General features: G+C 41.9%; 2 protein-coding genes across 4 annotated transcripts in view; one reads left to right on the top strand and one right to left on the bottom strand.

Annotated features, from left to right (window-relative positions):
- Window positions 1–2,446, bottom strand: part of LOC139260338 (leucine-rich glioma-inactivated protein 1-like) — a 55,413-nt gene extending 52,967 nt beyond the window's left edge. Inside the window, exons 1-2 of the mRNA XM_070876833.1 lie at window positions 1,402–2,446; window positions 1,149–1,292 (exon numbers count right to left, since the gene is read on the bottom strand). The gene's annotated coding sequence lies outside the window, so the exon portion shown is untranslated. The remainder of the gene's footprint in view (window positions 1–1,148; window positions 1,293–1,401) is intronic.
- A 112-nt stretch (window positions 2,447–2,558) lies between these two features.
- fra10ac1 (FRA10A associated CGG repeat 1) overlaps window positions 2,559–17,118 on the top strand; it is a 58,527-nt gene continuing 43,967 nt past the window's right edge. For all 3 annotated transcript variants that reach the window (XR_011592779.1, XR_011592780.1, XM_070876830.1), the window contains exons 1-6: window positions 2,559–2,653; window positions 5,685–5,758; window positions 6,623–6,718; window positions 7,935–7,980; window positions 14,710–14,786; window positions 16,620–16,703. Coding sequence is in view for 1 of the 3 variants with exons in the window: in XM_070876830.1 (XP_070732931.1) it covers window positions 2,618–2,653; window positions 5,685–5,758; window positions 6,623–6,718; window positions 7,935–7,980; window positions 14,710–14,786; window positions 16,620–16,703 (413 nt within the window). In the remaining 2 variants the exon portion in view is untranslated. The remainder of the gene's footprint in view (window positions 2,654–5,684; window positions 5,759–6,622; window positions 6,719–7,934; window positions 7,981–14,709; window positions 14,787–16,619; window positions 16,704–17,118) is intronic.

Below are 17,118 nucleotides of genomic sequence, written 5' to 3'. Positions count from 1 at the left end.
ATGGGCACTGACATTGTTTCTGCTGACTGAGATATTCCCGCCCTCATGTTCCTGGACAGCATTCCCATTTCTCATGATAGTGTTGTTACTTCTCCCAACAGTTTGTAATTTACCAAAATTCCCTGGATTCTGGGGAGGTCCCAGCAGATTGGAAAATTGCAAATGTAATGTTCCTATTTAAAAAAGGAGGCAGACAAAAAGCAGGAAACTATAGACCAGCTAGCCTAACATCTGTAGTTGGGAAAATGTTGGAGTCCATTATTAAAGAAGCTGTAGCAGGACATTTGGAAAAGCAAAATTCGGTCAGGCAGAGTCAGCATGGATTTATGAAGGGGAAGTCATGTTTGACAAATTTACTGGAATTCTTTGAGCATGTAACGAACAGGGTGGATAAAGGGGAACCAGTGGATGTGGTGTATTTGGACTTCCAGAAGGCATTTGACAAGGTGCCACATAAAAGGTTACTGCACAAGATAAAAGTTCACGGGGTTGAGCCTCTACTCATTGGAATTCAGAGGAATGAGAGGTGATCTTATCGAAACATATAAGATTATGAGGAGGCTTGACAAAGTGAATGTTTCCACTGATGGGGGAGACTAGAACTACAGGGCATGATCTTAGAATAAGGGACCGCCCAATTAAAACTGAGATGAGGAGAAATTTCTTCTCTCAAAGGGTTGTAAATCTGGAATTCGCTGCCTCAGAGAACTGTGGAAGCTGGGACATTGAGTAACTTTAAGACAGAAATAGACAGTTTCTTAAACGATAAGGGGTTAAGGGGAACGGGCAGGAAGTGGAGCCGAGTCCATGATCAGATCAGCCATGATCTTATTGAATGGCGGAGCAGGCTCGAGGGGCCATCTGGCCTACTCCTGTTCCTATTTCTTATGTTCTTATGAATCTTCTGTATCGTCAGGGTTGGCCTCAAGTTCTGCTAAATATAACAGAACAGACAAATGGTTAGCAGCAGAGGCAGGTGGCATGAGTAGGCTCACACAGCAGGTTGATTTGAAGGACCATGATCAATGATAGCACATTGGATCAACCGAAGCATAGCTCACGGAGACATTCCCATGAACCAAAGCATGGCTAGCCCGCACAGTACTTAACATTTAGCAAAGCCAGACTGTGGAATTTGCAGGACTTACCCACTCCCTCGAGTATAGGCCCAGCTTGTGCAGTGGTAGTTGCGACATCAAACTAGCGACCCTCTCTTCCAAGGGCGTCAGTGGCTGATTTGCTGAGCCTCCTCCTGTTTGAGTTCTTTCTCGTTTGTTGTATGCCACTTTCCTCTGCAATGATAAAAATATAACTTTTTGGAGTGGGTGTCTTTCTGTTGGGTTGGACATTTACAGCTGGTCACATTTACAATTCCATTGAATAAATGAAAATATTACTTACACTAACTACTTGACCAAGGTCCTGCCACTTCTTTTTGCACTGGCCTCGACACCTCGGGGTGGTCACCATTGCACAGTAATCTTCTGCAAGTTGGTTCCAGCGTTTCTTCATTTCTTTTGGTGGAACTTTTATGTGACCTCTGTTGATGTCCAGCTCTTGCCATCTGACCTCCATCGTAGTAACTAGTGCCTCCACTTCATCCTGTAAGAAATTCCTGGTCCTGGCACCACGTTGCATATTGTGTTGCAGCTCCGATTTTTCCAATGAGAATTAAAGTTCTCACACACAACTGGCTCTTTAAAAATGGTCGTACTGCGCATGCACGTCCATAGGAACGTCCCTTTTTTCGCGCGTGCACAGAAGGGGTGGCATCGTTTTTTTGGCGCAAACATTAGGCTCCACCGCCATAGGCTACAGGACAGGCTGCATGATGCAAATTTCAAAAAATAGAACAGGGAAACTTGCCAATTTTTTTTTTGGAGTAATTGGGGCCTAGAAAAATGGGCGTAACTCTGACAATACGCCAAAAAACAGCATTGGGGAAAATTGAGTCCAATGTTCTCAGTCTCTAGTCTTTTGAGTTTTTGCTCAACTTTCTCCTCGAGTGCATATGGGTACAGGACGTAGCTTGCAGTGAACTGGTCTAGTGTCCTTCTGTACTTGGTGACACCCATGAAATTCAAACTGGGCAAACCAATGAGGGAGAAATAAAAGCTTCATGAGCCTGATTGCTAGGACTCAGGGGACAGAAATGGCCGATGGAATCAGATGGGGCATCCCATCATTGCCCACCTCCAGGCACCAGAGCAAAGGAAAGCGCTGCAAAACTGCCAGAACTTTGTATTTGAGTCTGAGTTGAACCGTGTGGTCCCGGGGTTGCCACCTCTCTAATTCTGTGGCAGACAAGTGTGGCTGGTGAAATGGGGTAGAATTTCTAGATCGTAAAACGGACACAAAAATCTGCTATTAAATGAAAGCCGTCGTCTCTCCCTCCTCCACGGCCCGGCAATCAAACACTCCGAGCAGCCGTTACTGATCGCGCGCGCTCCCCGTCACCGAGCAACCAACCGACGGCGGCGCGTGCGCGCTCCCCGTCACCGAGCAACCAACCGACGGCGGCGCGTGCGCGCTCCCCGTCACCGAGCAACCAACCGACAGCGGGGTCGTCACGGCTCGATGACGTAATCAGCCGCGCCGCCATTTAGCGGAGGGAGTGATGAAAGGCCGCGGGTCCAAATTCGATCTTGTTCAGGTTGCGTGGGTTTAAACAAATCGTTAGATTGAGTGAGGAAGAATGCAATGCTGCGTGTTAGAGGGCGTGACATTTAAAGATTTAGCGCAGAACCACCCCCCCCCCCCCCCAATCTCGCAGATAGTGTCTTAAATTCACCGCGTGGGTTACTGTTTGAAAAGCATTTATCTGTTTTCAGTCCATACGGGGGCGTTCGAGGGGAAACGGGGCTGCGTGGTCTTGGAAGTGAAAATGTGCCTGTAATTTCTCGAGTGTTGGTTAAACCAGAAACTTCCGTAGTTGGCGAGGAAGAGAAAAGACAATAAAACTATGCATAATTTTAATTAAAAGTTGCTTAATTTCAATTAGTGGATATTTGTTTTAGTGACTGAATTATCAAGAGTGGACTGTGTACAAGGCACTAGCTAAGCTTAACTACAGTTTTAAAATGTTTTATTACTGCTACAATACACTTGCTCCACTATTTAATACATTTGTTTGACATTTAAGCCTAAAATAAGGTCGAGTGTAGAGTTGGCCCTTTTAAAACCAGAAGGACCATGGGAGAAAGCTGATAGAATCAGTAACCGAACTAGTCTAAAAAGTCTGAAATAGTCTTTATTACCTTGGGAGTGCTATTTCGATATCGGGAAATGTAAGCACTCTTGAAGCTGGCTCTCCCCCATGAGAACTGTCAAACACAGAACTAACAATATTAAGATCAGAAATGGGTAAAATAAACTGTGAAAATATAATGTTTGTATTAAGCAACAGTTTTTATAAAATGGGGAAACACTGAAAGGTTGAATAAGACATGTCAAATTGCATTGCAAACATAATTGAGTTCAAAATGATACATTTGTTGGCCCAGATTTTCTGATTTTTCATGTGCGAAAGCCTGGAACTTACAATCTGTCAAGAATCTTCTTGACTGGTCATCTGCATCCCTGGGAAATGGACATTCACTGGCAAAGATTTGGGCTATTTGCCCAACTACTGCCCAGTGAATGCCCGTGAAACTCTTGCGCTTGGTAAAAGCAGGCGTAAGGCCTTTTAACCGCGTAAGGGTTTAAATAAATTTTAAAATAGCATTTTTAAAATTATTTGACCATTCAAAAACCTGTAAAAGTTATTTTTGGCCCATTGAAAACTGCTTACATTTATTTTTCAAAAAATTACATTTTTCTAAATGTTTAACGAAAGTGTATTTTAATTTAAAACATTAAAATTAATTTTTTGTTTCAGTGTTGTGTACATGTGTTTTTTGGGTGATTTCTATTATGCCTATGCGGATTTCATACGTAAATGGAATCCCTATAGGCACAATGGGGATCACTTTTCTGATTGGTTGGGCTGGCCCATGTGATCCCATGGATGCTTGCGAACCGCATGCGCCTCTGGGATATGTGGGCCTCTATGCACACATATGCGTAGAGGCACAGGTCTCCATGGATCCAAGACCATCAGGTAGATTCATAGTTTTATTGAGATTCGGAGGCATCTGCACGTAGGAAGCCTCCGACTGCAAATTCAGGTGCATACTCTCTCAAGTGGGGTCTATTTTAACTTGCTAAAATTGATGTTAATGGGGCCTCACTGGGGTTGCTCCACATCAGTGCTGCCACATTTACAGGGGCTGATGCGTTTGCCTGTTGCAGACGATAGGCTCCTTTTAATATGCAAATTGGGGTGTTGTGATGTAAATAGGATCTCAATTGCCATTTTAGGAGCGAATTACTGGTGATGCTGGCACTGAGAATGCAAGTTTAAGGCCCCACAAAAATAATCTGGGCTGTGGCTGGTGGACTCGCTCACTGCAGTGTCACTAGATGTGTTTCTTCCTCCGCCCTAGGACTTATCTTGCTGTCAATGTGATGTCCATGCCGTTTGATATTGGCCCGAGTTGAAACTGGAGCGATTGGTTTGCTGGTGCCTTTTAAGTTATACATAAGCCTTAAAATGGCTCCAGCCTCTTTGCTGACGTAATGGGCAGGCTGCTGGTACACTCTGCCAGTCAGTCACCCAAAAATTGAAATGTCTCTAAGGTGGTGCCTCTTTTTGTTTAAGTAGAATGATTGATTATAATTAAGACCCCAATCTTTTACTGAACTAACTTCAATCTTAGTTCATTTCATCCTATTCTGCACTCTTAAGCTGAACTTTACTCTTCTGCCATTAGAATAGCAACCAGAAAGTAAGTTTGATTCTAATTAATAGACAAGTTATTATACAATATAAGTAATTGTCATATCTGGAACAACAGCTTGCATTTATATAGCACATTTAACATAACAAAACATCCCAAGGTGCCAAAAAGCTTGGTCAAAGAGGTGGAGAGGTTTAGGGATGAAATTCCAGAGCTTAGGGCCAAGGCAACTGAAGGCACGGCCACCAATGGTGGCATGATTAAAATCAGGGATGCGCATGATTAAAATCAGGGATGCGCAAGAGGCCAGAATTGGAGGAGCACAGAGTCTTGGCTAGAGGAGGTTACAGAGATAGGGAGAGGGCAAAGCCAAGAAGGGATTTTAAAACGTGGATGAGGATTTTAAAATTGAGACTTTGTCAGACATGAGAGCCAACTTAGGTCAGCGAACACAGGGGTGATGGGTGAACAATGGTGCAAGTTCGGATATAGCCAGCAGAGTTTTGGATGAACATTGTGATGCTGTAACTTAGTAGTCAATTCTGATTCACTGTAAAGTTGTGTTTTTTTCAAACAGTTTTTGGGCAAAGTAGCACCAATCTTTACTGAAAAATCCTTAGGGTAAAATATTATGGGAATGCTGAAAATTTGGTTATAATTAAAAGATACATTCTTTATATTCAGCTAATGCATGTTTCTAGCTTTATCGTAATTTATTTCATATAGTTTGATGACGGATCTAATTTGGTATTAATGGATGGTGATGGGGTTTTTAGTCACGTGTAGTAAAGCTTTGAAATGTCAATGCTTTTAATAAACAAAGCTATAAAGTCCTAAAGGCAGACGTGAAGTTAAATACGCAACACTGCATCTTTCTTCAAATGTTACTGCTTTCTTTTGTCAAAGGAGCATGGCCTTGGGGGCTATGACTCAGAATTCAGTGAGGATGAAAATGAAGCAGAGACATCCAACTGTAAAAGGTATGATACAATTGTTTTTTTTAACCAAAACACTATATTATAAGAAATATATTTTCCAGGAGTGCAAAAGAACCATATTTTATAACATCTTTTCTGTTAAATAGCAAGAAAGACAATGCTCTGCTTTCCTTTTTTAAAAAAAACAAAAGAAAAAGATTGTAAGAAAGTGAGAAGTAATAAAAATGAAGAAAAGCCATGTGCACCTGTGGCCTGGCGAGAGAAAGGACTGACAGATAGAAGCTGTCAAGAATGAGAAGGGAGAGGGAAAATAATCCCCTTTTTGGCACATAGCTGGGGTTAGGGAAAAAAGAGGGAGACATGTTTATAAGGGATAAGAGTTATTCTACAGAATTTAAAATTTCACCTGAAAGTTGAGAGTTTTACTATAATGGTAAAAGGGTTAATTTTGGAAGGATTCACTTTTGGAAGTTTTTGATTTTGTTGTATGTTGCAATTAGTTGACTGTATTTATCGCCTTTAACACAGTTAAATGTCCCAAGGCTCTTCACAGGAGCGTTATCAGACAACATTTGACACCTGATTCTAAGTAAAATAAGTGACTTTTCAGCCAGAATATTATTTAAGACACTGGAATTTGTAGTGCCCTAATTACCTAGAGAAAAAGCATGATTTTAAGCTATACATGTTTAGCTCCCATTTTTATATGGCTGCAGATATAAAGTAGTACTTATGATAGATTTATGTTGAGGTATGTTTCTTCACAAATCTTACTAAAGATTTGTAGTAACCAAGTTTGTTATTGACAGTTCCAATTGTAATTTGTTCAATTTCATTCCATCTGTGCTTTATCATAATTCAGTGTGAGTATTAAGTAGTTTGATATATTTGTTGCTTGAATTCTAGGTCAAGTAAAGATGCTGCACTACTTTCAAAGCCATTCCAAAAGGAAAAATATGCCCAGTTGGCTCACAAGCAAGTTGCAGCTCATGAATGGGACAGGTAAGAAAGTTTTGGAATTTTGTGGGGGGGAAAAAACAATATTTTTAATGTATGCATTTATTTTGTGAGTTTGGCCGGAATTTTCCCCATGTAGGCGGATTGGGGCTTCTGAGGCGGGCGGGAAACCCAGGAGATCGGGATTCCCACAGGCCCTGCCAACTTTGATGGCACGGCCTGATTTGCATTTGAGACTTTGGATTTCCTGCCCGCAGCCAGCCAGCTTGAGAGTCTGGTTGGCTGCGGGCCGGTAGGCTTCAGAAGTGAGGAGCTGGTCCAGGGGAGGAATCGTGGGAGGAGGATTGGCAATGGGTCAAGGATCGCGAGGGGGGAAGAGCGTATCGGGAGGGGTTGGGGATCTGGAGAGGGGAGAGAGCATTGGGAGGGATCGGGGTTCGGGAGGGGGGAGAGAGCATCGGTAGGGGTTGGGGATCAGGAGGGGGAGAAAAAGCATCAGAGGGGAGAGAGCCTAAGGGGTTCGGGAGGGGGGAGAGAGCATAGTCGGGTCGGAGATCGAGAGGGGGGACGAGAGCATTGGCAGGGGTCGGGGATCGGGAAGGGGGAAAGAGAGCATTGGCAGGGGTCAAGGATCCGGAGGGGGAGAGAGCATCGGCAGCAGTCGGGGATCGGGAGCGGGGAGAGGGCATCGGCACGTGTTGGGGATTGGGAGGTGGGAAAGCATCGGCAGGGGTCGGGGATTGTGGTGGGATGCGGGGGGGTTCAGCAGCGGTGGTGGGGGAGGGAGGAAGAGAGAGAATCGGAGCCAGCCACCGGAGGATCGTGGCCGGCCTCGTCATCGTTGGCTAGGGTTGAGCCGGGGAAGGTGATTGGAGGCCATGTTGGGGTTCTCCGACCATGGAGGTTGAGTATGGTCGGGACCCTGAATCCTGGAGGTAGGAATAAAGCCACTTACCTCCTGGATGCAGCAGTTCCCGCCTCTGTTTGGCTGTCGGGTTTCAGGAATTGTTTGAAACCTGACCCCATGCAGTTAAACACAAAATGGAGGGGAAAATTCATTCATCAACCAACATCACTAAAACAGATGAACTCATTGCTGTTTGTGGGATGACTGCCACATTTGCCTACAAAACAACAGTGACTACATTTCAAAAGTAATTTATTGACTATGAGGAGCTTTGGAATGTCCTGTGAATGTGGAAGGTGCTATATAAACACAAGTTTTCTTTCTGTAATTTGTAAAATTTTACTTGTTTAACAGGGAAGAAGCAAGAAACCGGCGTTTCCATCTTATTGCCATGGATGCTGTATCCTTGAAATCAGAGGTAACCTGTCAAAATACAAGGATGGGTTTGGAGAAACAGCTTGAGAAGAAAGAGTCTTGCCATCAACAGAATAACAAAAATCTATTGGTGTGTCTCATATTTCTATGAACATAGACATTGTAATTAGATTGTTGGTGCTATAAAAATAAGACTGGGCCAAAAATGAGTTTGTGAAATCTATATGCAACTGGTTCAATGCACTTTATTTTGAGAAACCACGGTGAAAGATCAAGGTCTTATTGCAGGACATCAGCAAAGTTGAAAATAGTAAAGGAAATAATGAGATTTGCTGATGCCAAGCATGAGTTTTTCAAAACCCAAAAATTGTGGGTTGAAGGAAACCCCTAACAAATAAGGAGATAATTTTAAAGTCTTGGAAAAGAATAAGTAAAAAAGTTTGGTTTCAACGTGTGGGAATACGGGGAGGAGAAATAGCACTTAGGGCTGCATTTTCGGAGGAACAAAAGAAAAAAGTTCAGAGACGCATTGACTGACTATAGTAGTATTGATAAGTCAAGAAAGATTATGATAGAGGAAGTTGACAGAATGGGGATTAGAAATTGCCTATCAGATAGCAAGTTTTTTTCTTGTATTTTGTCCAGGCAAGAGAGTCACAGATATGAGTCGTCATTAAGTCTTGGATGTGTGTAGGCTTTATAGAGAGTCGGGAGTTGCTGAGGGGAAAAAGAGGCATTTGACAAAAAGCAGGAAACTGAACACCTTGAAGACAACTTCAGCAATGGAAGAGATATGGGAGTCCCATTTAAAGTCAGAGGAGTTCGTGAGGTCACGAATGCCAATAGATGAAGACAGAGAGTGGACTCATCAAGGATAAGAGATGGTAGTTGTTGGTTAGACTTATGTAAGAATTGAAATAAACAATTCTACTTTGCCCCATTGCAGACCATGGAGGAGATTAAGGACCCAGAAATTGCGGTCGGAGGCTTCCTGCGGGGTTGCCTCCGACTGAAATTTTTTAATGAAAGTACTTGGTGGTCCCAGAGGAACATAGACTTGCAGTCCGAGGTCTCCGTTCACAGTCCGGCATATTGACTCACGTATTCCAAGAGTGTATGTGCAGCCTGGGATCACCAACCAGACCAACCAATTAAAATTGAGTATATCCATTCATAGTAATGGTGAATTCCGTTTGGATGGCGATCACCATGACTGTGAATGGGGATACCCCGAAAAACACAAACATTTTAAATAAATGAGAACACTTCACATATTTAAATTGAATTTAATTAAATGTTTTCGACAAAAATTTATATTTTTAATATGTTTTAATAGGGGTAAAAACAAACTTACCTTAATGGACATGGTTTTTAAATAGCTGTATCAAAATTCTTGATAAAATGTTATTTTTCTATCTTTTAAAACTCTTGGGGGGCCGAAATTGCCCGCGTACCGCCGACAAACCGCACAAAAATGCGATTTTGGTCAAAAAAACACCTACATACCGCTGACATACCGCCGAGCAGTATGCATACCGTCTGCCGTGCAGGACAGCCCGCATACCGCCGAAAAAGTCCTGTTTTCATCGCATACCACCAGATGCGGTAAAAAGGTGGTTTTACGCGATGGTAAATGGGCGGAGTGCACCGATATTCCATTTTGGAAATCAGATCTATCTAATGGAGAAACCAGATGTGTGGAAATTTATTGAGTAGAGTTATAAGGGTACTGGAGAGGTCGCAGAATGAGGAGGAAGAGACCTTACCTGCAAAGGATCTTCAGGGAAAAGTTTGACACTGTACAAGAGTGCTTAATTTCAATTCAAATGTTTATGTAAAAAATATACAATAATTTTAAAACTTTGAAAATTTACAACCATAATAACAACTGTAATAACACCATGATAACACGATGACCACCGCCGACACCACAAATAAAACTTCAATTACAACAAAAAGACCCTTTACTTTCCCTGCCCACGCTCTCTGTCTCTTCCACATCCGCATGCTGCACCACCCTTGGGACTATTTCCCCCCCCCTTTCTTACTTCCGCCTTTCCCTTTCCCAGTGCCCGTGGGCATGGACCTCCCCATGTTGATACCAAGCCGGCGTGCAGCACCGCATCCCAAGTGCCGTTGCTGTTGGGGGTGGGGTCAGACATTGCAGGCGCAATAACTGGGGCCTCAGGAGAAGCTCGCGATGTGGAAGGCGAGGCTTCAGGGCTCGGAGATTATGTCAGCTCTCCACTCTCGGGTGCTGTCGACCTGACTACTATGGCGCGGGGGAGGTTCCGTGCCATGTCCTGATCCCGTCGATTGCTGCATGGCTTCAATGGCGTCGGCCGTTCGCTCCATCGCAGTGATCATACACAATCTTTCCTCTGACTGCCGCTCTGATAGAGCCGCAATGTTTGTGGCTATTGTAGTCATGGCCTTGAGCAGCTCTCGACCTATGTCGATGTTGGCCTGTGACCGATGTACCATATCCTGGTACACGCCTACAGCAACCAACCATTCCTGCACCAACCTCCGTCGCTGTGGCAAAGACACTGTAACATTGGAGGTGCCTTGCTGCGCTTGGCTTGGTCCAGCAGAATCAGAGGACCCATGGGGGAATCCCCTGAATAAAGACTCCGAGATGGAGGATGTTCCATCTGGCCCACATGGAGCTGGTATATCCTCCTACATCTCCATCCCCAGCTCCACCTCCAATGGCTGCCGGATCAACGGCTGATCCTATTCCTCTTCGTTTTCCTCGTCAGGAGAGGGCTGGGTGATGCCAGAGGTTGAGGCAGTAGGTCTGTTGTCTGTTGCTGTGGTCTGAATCATCCGAGTCTGGAAGTACAAAACAACAATTAAAAAAACTTGGCACCGGGGCACGGGTCACGGTTACATTCGTACATAGTACAGTGACTTAGCGCAGTCTTACTTAAATGTCCATCACTGCTGTAGTACATCATTACATATTGCAGACAGACAATATATATATGCATTGCGTTACATGCCCCCAACATTCCAGTACATCATATGAGGCCAACATTACAGTGCAATAAACTTGCATCACATTACATCAGGCCAACGTTACAGTTACATTACATGACATGAGAGAACCGCAACACAGACTGCATTTTATTCAACTTGCCATCTTGAGTGAGTGGATCAGCTCCAATGCCAGTGGTGGCAAGGTTGCTATCCCCAACCAGGGATCGAGCAAGGATCTCAATATCAGTAAAAGGCTCCTGGGTTGTGGGTTCTCACCCCCCCCCCCCCCCCCCCCTGTGCGATGCTGATCGACTGCTATTGCAGATGTCTTCTTCTGCAGAAAGTAAAGTAAATCAAAGTAAAAAAATCTTCAATCCATTAAACATCGCACAGACACACACACGCATATATAAAAAAAACACTGCATTGATTCTTGTCATTGCCTGGAAAGCACGAATACATCGGCGTAACCTTAAGATAAATAATATCATCCGTGTGAGGGTGAGGGGGGGTGCGCATAAATAAATCATTACTCTTGCTACACTCGCCAGGTAGTTCCACCTCTTAAGGCACCTTTCCCTGGTACTTTTAGAGGACACAGCCTCCCCGATCTCATTCCATATTCGATTGTACTCCTTTGACGAGGGAGGGGGGCTTTCCACGACCACCCTTGGTTAGCTCGGAGTACCTCTCTGTTATGTGCTCCAGAAGGGCAGGTAACTCCGTCTCATCGAAGGCAGGCACTTTCAACCTCCCCTCCTTCTCGATGTTCCTGCGCTTTGATGTATTTTTCAACATTGCCGTAATCTTTTTACTGGTATGAATTTTGGTTTGTTAAATATCTCGTCTTCAAAGTGAAGAATTATTAATTGTTGGCAATATATTTCCACTGTGCTATATATTTTTAAACTCATTGCCCATCGACTACCTTGCTGCTCCTTCTCACTCTCCTCTTCAACTCATTGCACATGCGCGAGTGACCCCTGAAATCGCGGGTAAAACGCTTGTGTAAAACAAATGGGAAAGAAAAAGAATTCACGCATGCGTAGTCCCGTGCTGCACCGCCCATCGAACAGAAAGTCGATCTGGATCGACTACTAAGATACATACCGCCCGATGCAGACTGCTGACATACTGGCTCAAAAATTTTGACCACTTTTTTCCTCTTCGGTCTCGGCGGTATGCTGGCAGTGTGAAACGACATACGAGAAATGGGCGGATCTTGCGTATCAACCAATTTCGGCCCCTTACTCTGGTAAAAGAAGGCCATGCGCCAGGCATAAGAATTTGAAGGACATTCGCTGGGCAGGAGTTGGGCAAATAGCCCAATCTCTGCCCGCGAATGTCCTTCTCCCAGGGATGCGTGCGATCTTGTCAAAAGAAATTTTGACTGATCACAAATGCTGGTTCTCGGCGTGTGCACATCATGCGCCGAGAACCGGCACTTGCAGTGCCTTTTTGGGCGCGTGCACACATCATCCACACTTGGAGAGGCCGCAATTCACGGCCCAAGATTTGCAATCCTGGGATCTTGGGCAATTTTATCGACCCAAACACCTGGGATTTAGAGCATCAGATCCTAGGGTTTGCAGCTTCAGATCCCAAGACTTGAGATTATGGAAGTGATGCATCACGGAACAAAGTTTATTAAAGGAAAAACAACTGCATTTTGGACTTTGGTGGCTTTGCTACTTTTCTATTGTTTGTGATCTTTTCACTCGACAACAACAATTAGTACAGTTTTGGTGTTAAATTGAGTGATGCAGATAGTAAAAGTATATAGAATACAGATATTTAAAATATTATTGATGGCTTTGCTCTCTTTGAAGAAAGTAAATCAGGAGGACTATGGCACTTTAAGAATAAAGAATGGACAGCTAGCATTGTGTAAATTGAGCAAAGGGAAGATACCAACAAATCTTGAAGATCAGTGACAATTCTTATGAAAAAGAACACACCTATCTGTACTAATCTTGTTGATGACTACTCTGGAGGCTCCACCATATGTTGCAAAGATAAAGCACGTAACTTATAAAAATAGTTTTCAAGCAGCACTTGGACACTTGATTGCAAGAGATGGTTTGCCATTAAGATTGTTCTGTTCCTTGCCCACCTTCCAGCAGTGTTACAAGTAAAAGATTAATTTTGCAAAAGTTTGCATATTATGAAGAAAATTGTGAATGATTGATATACTGGCTCACAGGGGATAAAGATGGAAAGTTCTATAACAAAAGGGAAGATATATGAAACATAGAAGATTTATGAATGTTAATGGTTCTATGAAATCAAAAATGCATCCAGCTACTAGAAGTGAAGCTCAAATCATCTGGCCTCTGTCAATTGGCAATGTACAGTTGCAGTACGGTGGTAAGAGTTGGGAGACTTCTAAAAGCTAAACAGCAACTCATGCACATGTAATGCAACTTATAGTGCTAGACATATTATACAACAACAAGGCTACGAGCCCGCTCCTCCCCCCCCACCTCCCAGCCCCCAACTCACCATTTCATTCCTAAGTTTGATAAGTCCAACTCCAAAGCTGAAGATGATTAAGCTGAATGGAGTAGCAGTGACAGCAATCATTGTAAATGCATTGAGGATCAGTATACAGGGTACCAGTGTTGATAAAGTTGAGAGGGGCTCAAAGACACTCTTGTTCCAACTTACGACATAACCATATTAGTATGTGATGCCAAGTAAAAGGATGAGAAATATTGTCAACTTTCCAGTGTCTACGAAGAAACAAACAGTAATGCATACTAGTTCAGAGTGTTATTGATCTGAAATGCTATTTTAACATAGTCCTTATTTCTGAAGCAATGAATCAGATAGTGGCAGCATTTCAACTAATCCAATTGGCTGTAAAAGCTCTACAGTGTAGAGATGTCAATTGTCTCTCAGTTGATGCTGCCATGAAGGTTATGGACAGTTATTTGGATGCCTTATTGTGAAAATCCTTGCTTTAGGTTATAAGAAACAGGATAAAGGAACGTCGGTTTAATAATTGAAGTAAAACACGCAGGATCCAGAAGTTGTTTTTCAAACACAGATGTAGATGATATCTTTATTAATTCCTGGAATTGCTATCATGGGAAAATTGTTGGAACAGTTAATGGAAAAAGTGACTTTGAAAATGACTTTGGGACAACAACACTTCCAGATACTTCAGCTGCAACAAGTGAATGATGAAAATACTAGCAGATGCAGGAAGTGTAGCTGGCAATACAGACATCTGTTTCACATCATTTGCCTCTGCATGCACACTAACAATCTGGCAGTGGTGGAGAGAGAGCTATAACCTTTTGCAGCAAGCTTTGGGCAGGCATGGGGCTGCAGAGATTGTATAATTTTCTCCTGGCCATAATTCCAATTCTATAGATTAAATATGCATTTTCCGCAGCTAGAATAATTTCTATAAAATGCTGTTCTTGTTTTGCTGATGAGACACTTGAAACTTCGCTTTCTGAGGAGCTTTGACACTGCTTCAAATAAAAACTGGATACCTTTTGTTCTGTCTGGTGGCTTTTATGATAGATTGTTAAAATTTGAAAACATTGTTTACTAGATGTATTACCCAATGATTATGTGCAATGGTATTATACTTCTTGATCAGGTGCCAGCCTTGGCTCAGTGGTAGCACTCTCGCTTCTGAGTCAGAAGGTTGTGGTTTCAAGCTCCAGTGCTCCATTCTTGTTGCTGTGTGTTGTATTCTAATGACAGGCGTTTGCTGCCATCTACAGAGTTGTGGCATTTTTCTTAACTTTTTTTTAAGTATGCACGACACAAGAAATATATCAATGATTATTTGCTATATTATGGTGGCTCGAAAGAAGACTTAAAGAGATCAACGTAAGTAATCAAGTATGAAACAATTCAATAATTAATTCATACATGATAATGCTCAATCTGCAATATATCCCCTGGTACCGACATATCGACAGGTCGAGATAATATCAACTGAGAATATTCAAACTCTTTATTAACATCATCTCAACTCTCTAAACGTGTTACTGCCTTAGGATACATTTCATTTCATTGAGTATTTGTACAAACTTGACATTATTTACCACTATTTTACTTTTGGTTATTTGCTGCTGGAGAGGTTATTGCAGACTGTATAGAAGAGTTATTTGAACAGCCATCATATTAGGAATCATTTCACTGCATGTTATTTATTTGCATTATGTATGCCCGAAAGGTGTAGAAAACTCTTATTTAGATTTGAATTACAAACACTACCAGCACTAGTTAGTAAAATGCAAAATGGTACTTTGTAAAAAATATATTAAAAATGTAAATCATATTGTTAGTGCATAACTTTCAATAATTAACCTGTAAAGAAATACAGAACAATACAAATAAAAGTATGCTTAGCAACATAGACCATACAGCCGCTAGAGCCTGTTCCACCATTGAATTAGATCATGGCTGATCTGTATCTTAACTCCATCTACCCACCTTGGTTCCGTAACCCTTATTACCCATGCCCAACAAAAATCTTTCAATCTCAGTTTTGAAATTTTCAGTTTTGAAATTTTCAGTTTACCTAGCCTCAACAGCTTTTTGTGAGAGTTAGTTGCAGATTTCCACTACGCTTTGTGTGAGGAAGTGCGTCCTGACATTACTCCTGAATGGCCTAGTTCTAATTTTAAGGTTATGCCCGCTTTTCTGAACTCACCCACCAGAGGGAATAGTTTCTATCTACCTTATCAACTACATTTAATGATCTTAACCACACTTTAATCTTCTATACTCAAGTGAATAGAAGCCTAGCCTATGCAACCTGGTCTCAAAATCTAACCCATTTAGCCCAGGTATCATTCTGGTGAATCTGTGCCGCACCCACTCCAAGGGCAATATAGCCTTTCTGCGGTGAGGTGCCCAAAACAACGCAATACTCTAAATGGGGTCTAACTGTAACATAACTTCCTCCCTTTACATCCCAGCCCCTTTGAGATAAAGATTCCATTAGTCTTTTAAAAAAAAATTTGCTGCATCAGAGCGTGAAATTAAAATCTATTTAATAGTAAATACATCCACTAGTCTGCAGCAAAAACAACTAGATCACCAGCAAATTAAAATGGGAAAAAGTCATGCATGTATAATGCTGCAGTTTATTTGTTTATTAGTAATATAACACCGTGTATTTGACCTGGATGAAAGAAAATTACTGAGGAAAAACTAAGACATTATGTAAACCTTGATGTCAATCACGGCAGTCTGTGCAAACGAAGTTCGAAAATAAAAACCTCACCAAAGCAGTCTGTGGGGTGCAGTACTGCTTCAACTCAACATCTGTTTACTATTGCTAGCCACGAAAGGAACATTTTTAATTGAATTTTGTCTTTGAATTTGTAGCCTAAAAGGAATGGCTATGAAAATGTAAATTTCAAACTTCAATACTTGACAGTTGATCTTAGCAATGAGGTCAAATGTGCGAAACCTTAGCTGCAGATGTCTTGTAAAGATTTGTCGATATACCAGAAACCTTGAAGGGCTCCACTAGACTTGTGTTGCTCGATAAATAAATCAGTTTCTTTACTACATTGCTGGTCCAAGTCAAACACTCGTGGCCTTGATTTAATGTACCAGTGATATTTTTGAACCTGCAGTGTGCTTTATTTTGTTTTTGCATTTTAAGTCTCTATGATTACTGAGTCAGCTGAACATTTTTGTTGGCAGGGTGAATGATAAAACAGACCTGGACGTGATAAAAGAAAACCATAGGTTCTTATGGACAGAAGACGATGAAGCGGATATGACTTGGTAATCTGTGCTTTTTACAAAATGCTTATGTATAATTTTTGTCTCAGTCTTTTACATTTACTGCTTTAGTTACTGCTTATACTCACCAACTTTCTGCAGAAAACATAAGCTTGGGATGACAAAGAGTAAAGGGAAAAGCCAATATTTTGTACCGTCTTTGTTTGAATTGTATATTGGTTCGATATCTTACAATGTTTTAGTGAAACATTTAAAAAGATTTTATTAATAATTTAGTCATGTATTTGTATTTAATAAAATACTGTTTAGTTCCTTAATGTTAACTCTTGGAATGAGTATTACTTACCATCGTGTTTAAAAAATCTTGCTTTGAAGTCATGTGGAGATATAAGGCAAAATATTGGAATTTTTAATCATGTAACAAGATTTGATGTACTGTTCTATCAGTTCTGGTATC

The sequence above is a fragment of the Pristiophorus japonicus genome, chromosome 3, assembly GCF_044704955.1.
Source record: "Pristiophorus japonicus isolate sPriJap1 chromosome 3, sPriJap1.hap1, whole genome shotgun sequence".
Taxonomy (NCBI): domain Eukaryota; kingdom Metazoa; phylum Chordata; class Chondrichthyes; family Pristiophoridae; genus Pristiophorus; species Pristiophorus japonicus.
The sequence above is the reverse complement of the archived record's forward strand: the minus strand, read 5'-3'. Positions and strand labels throughout refer to the sequence as shown.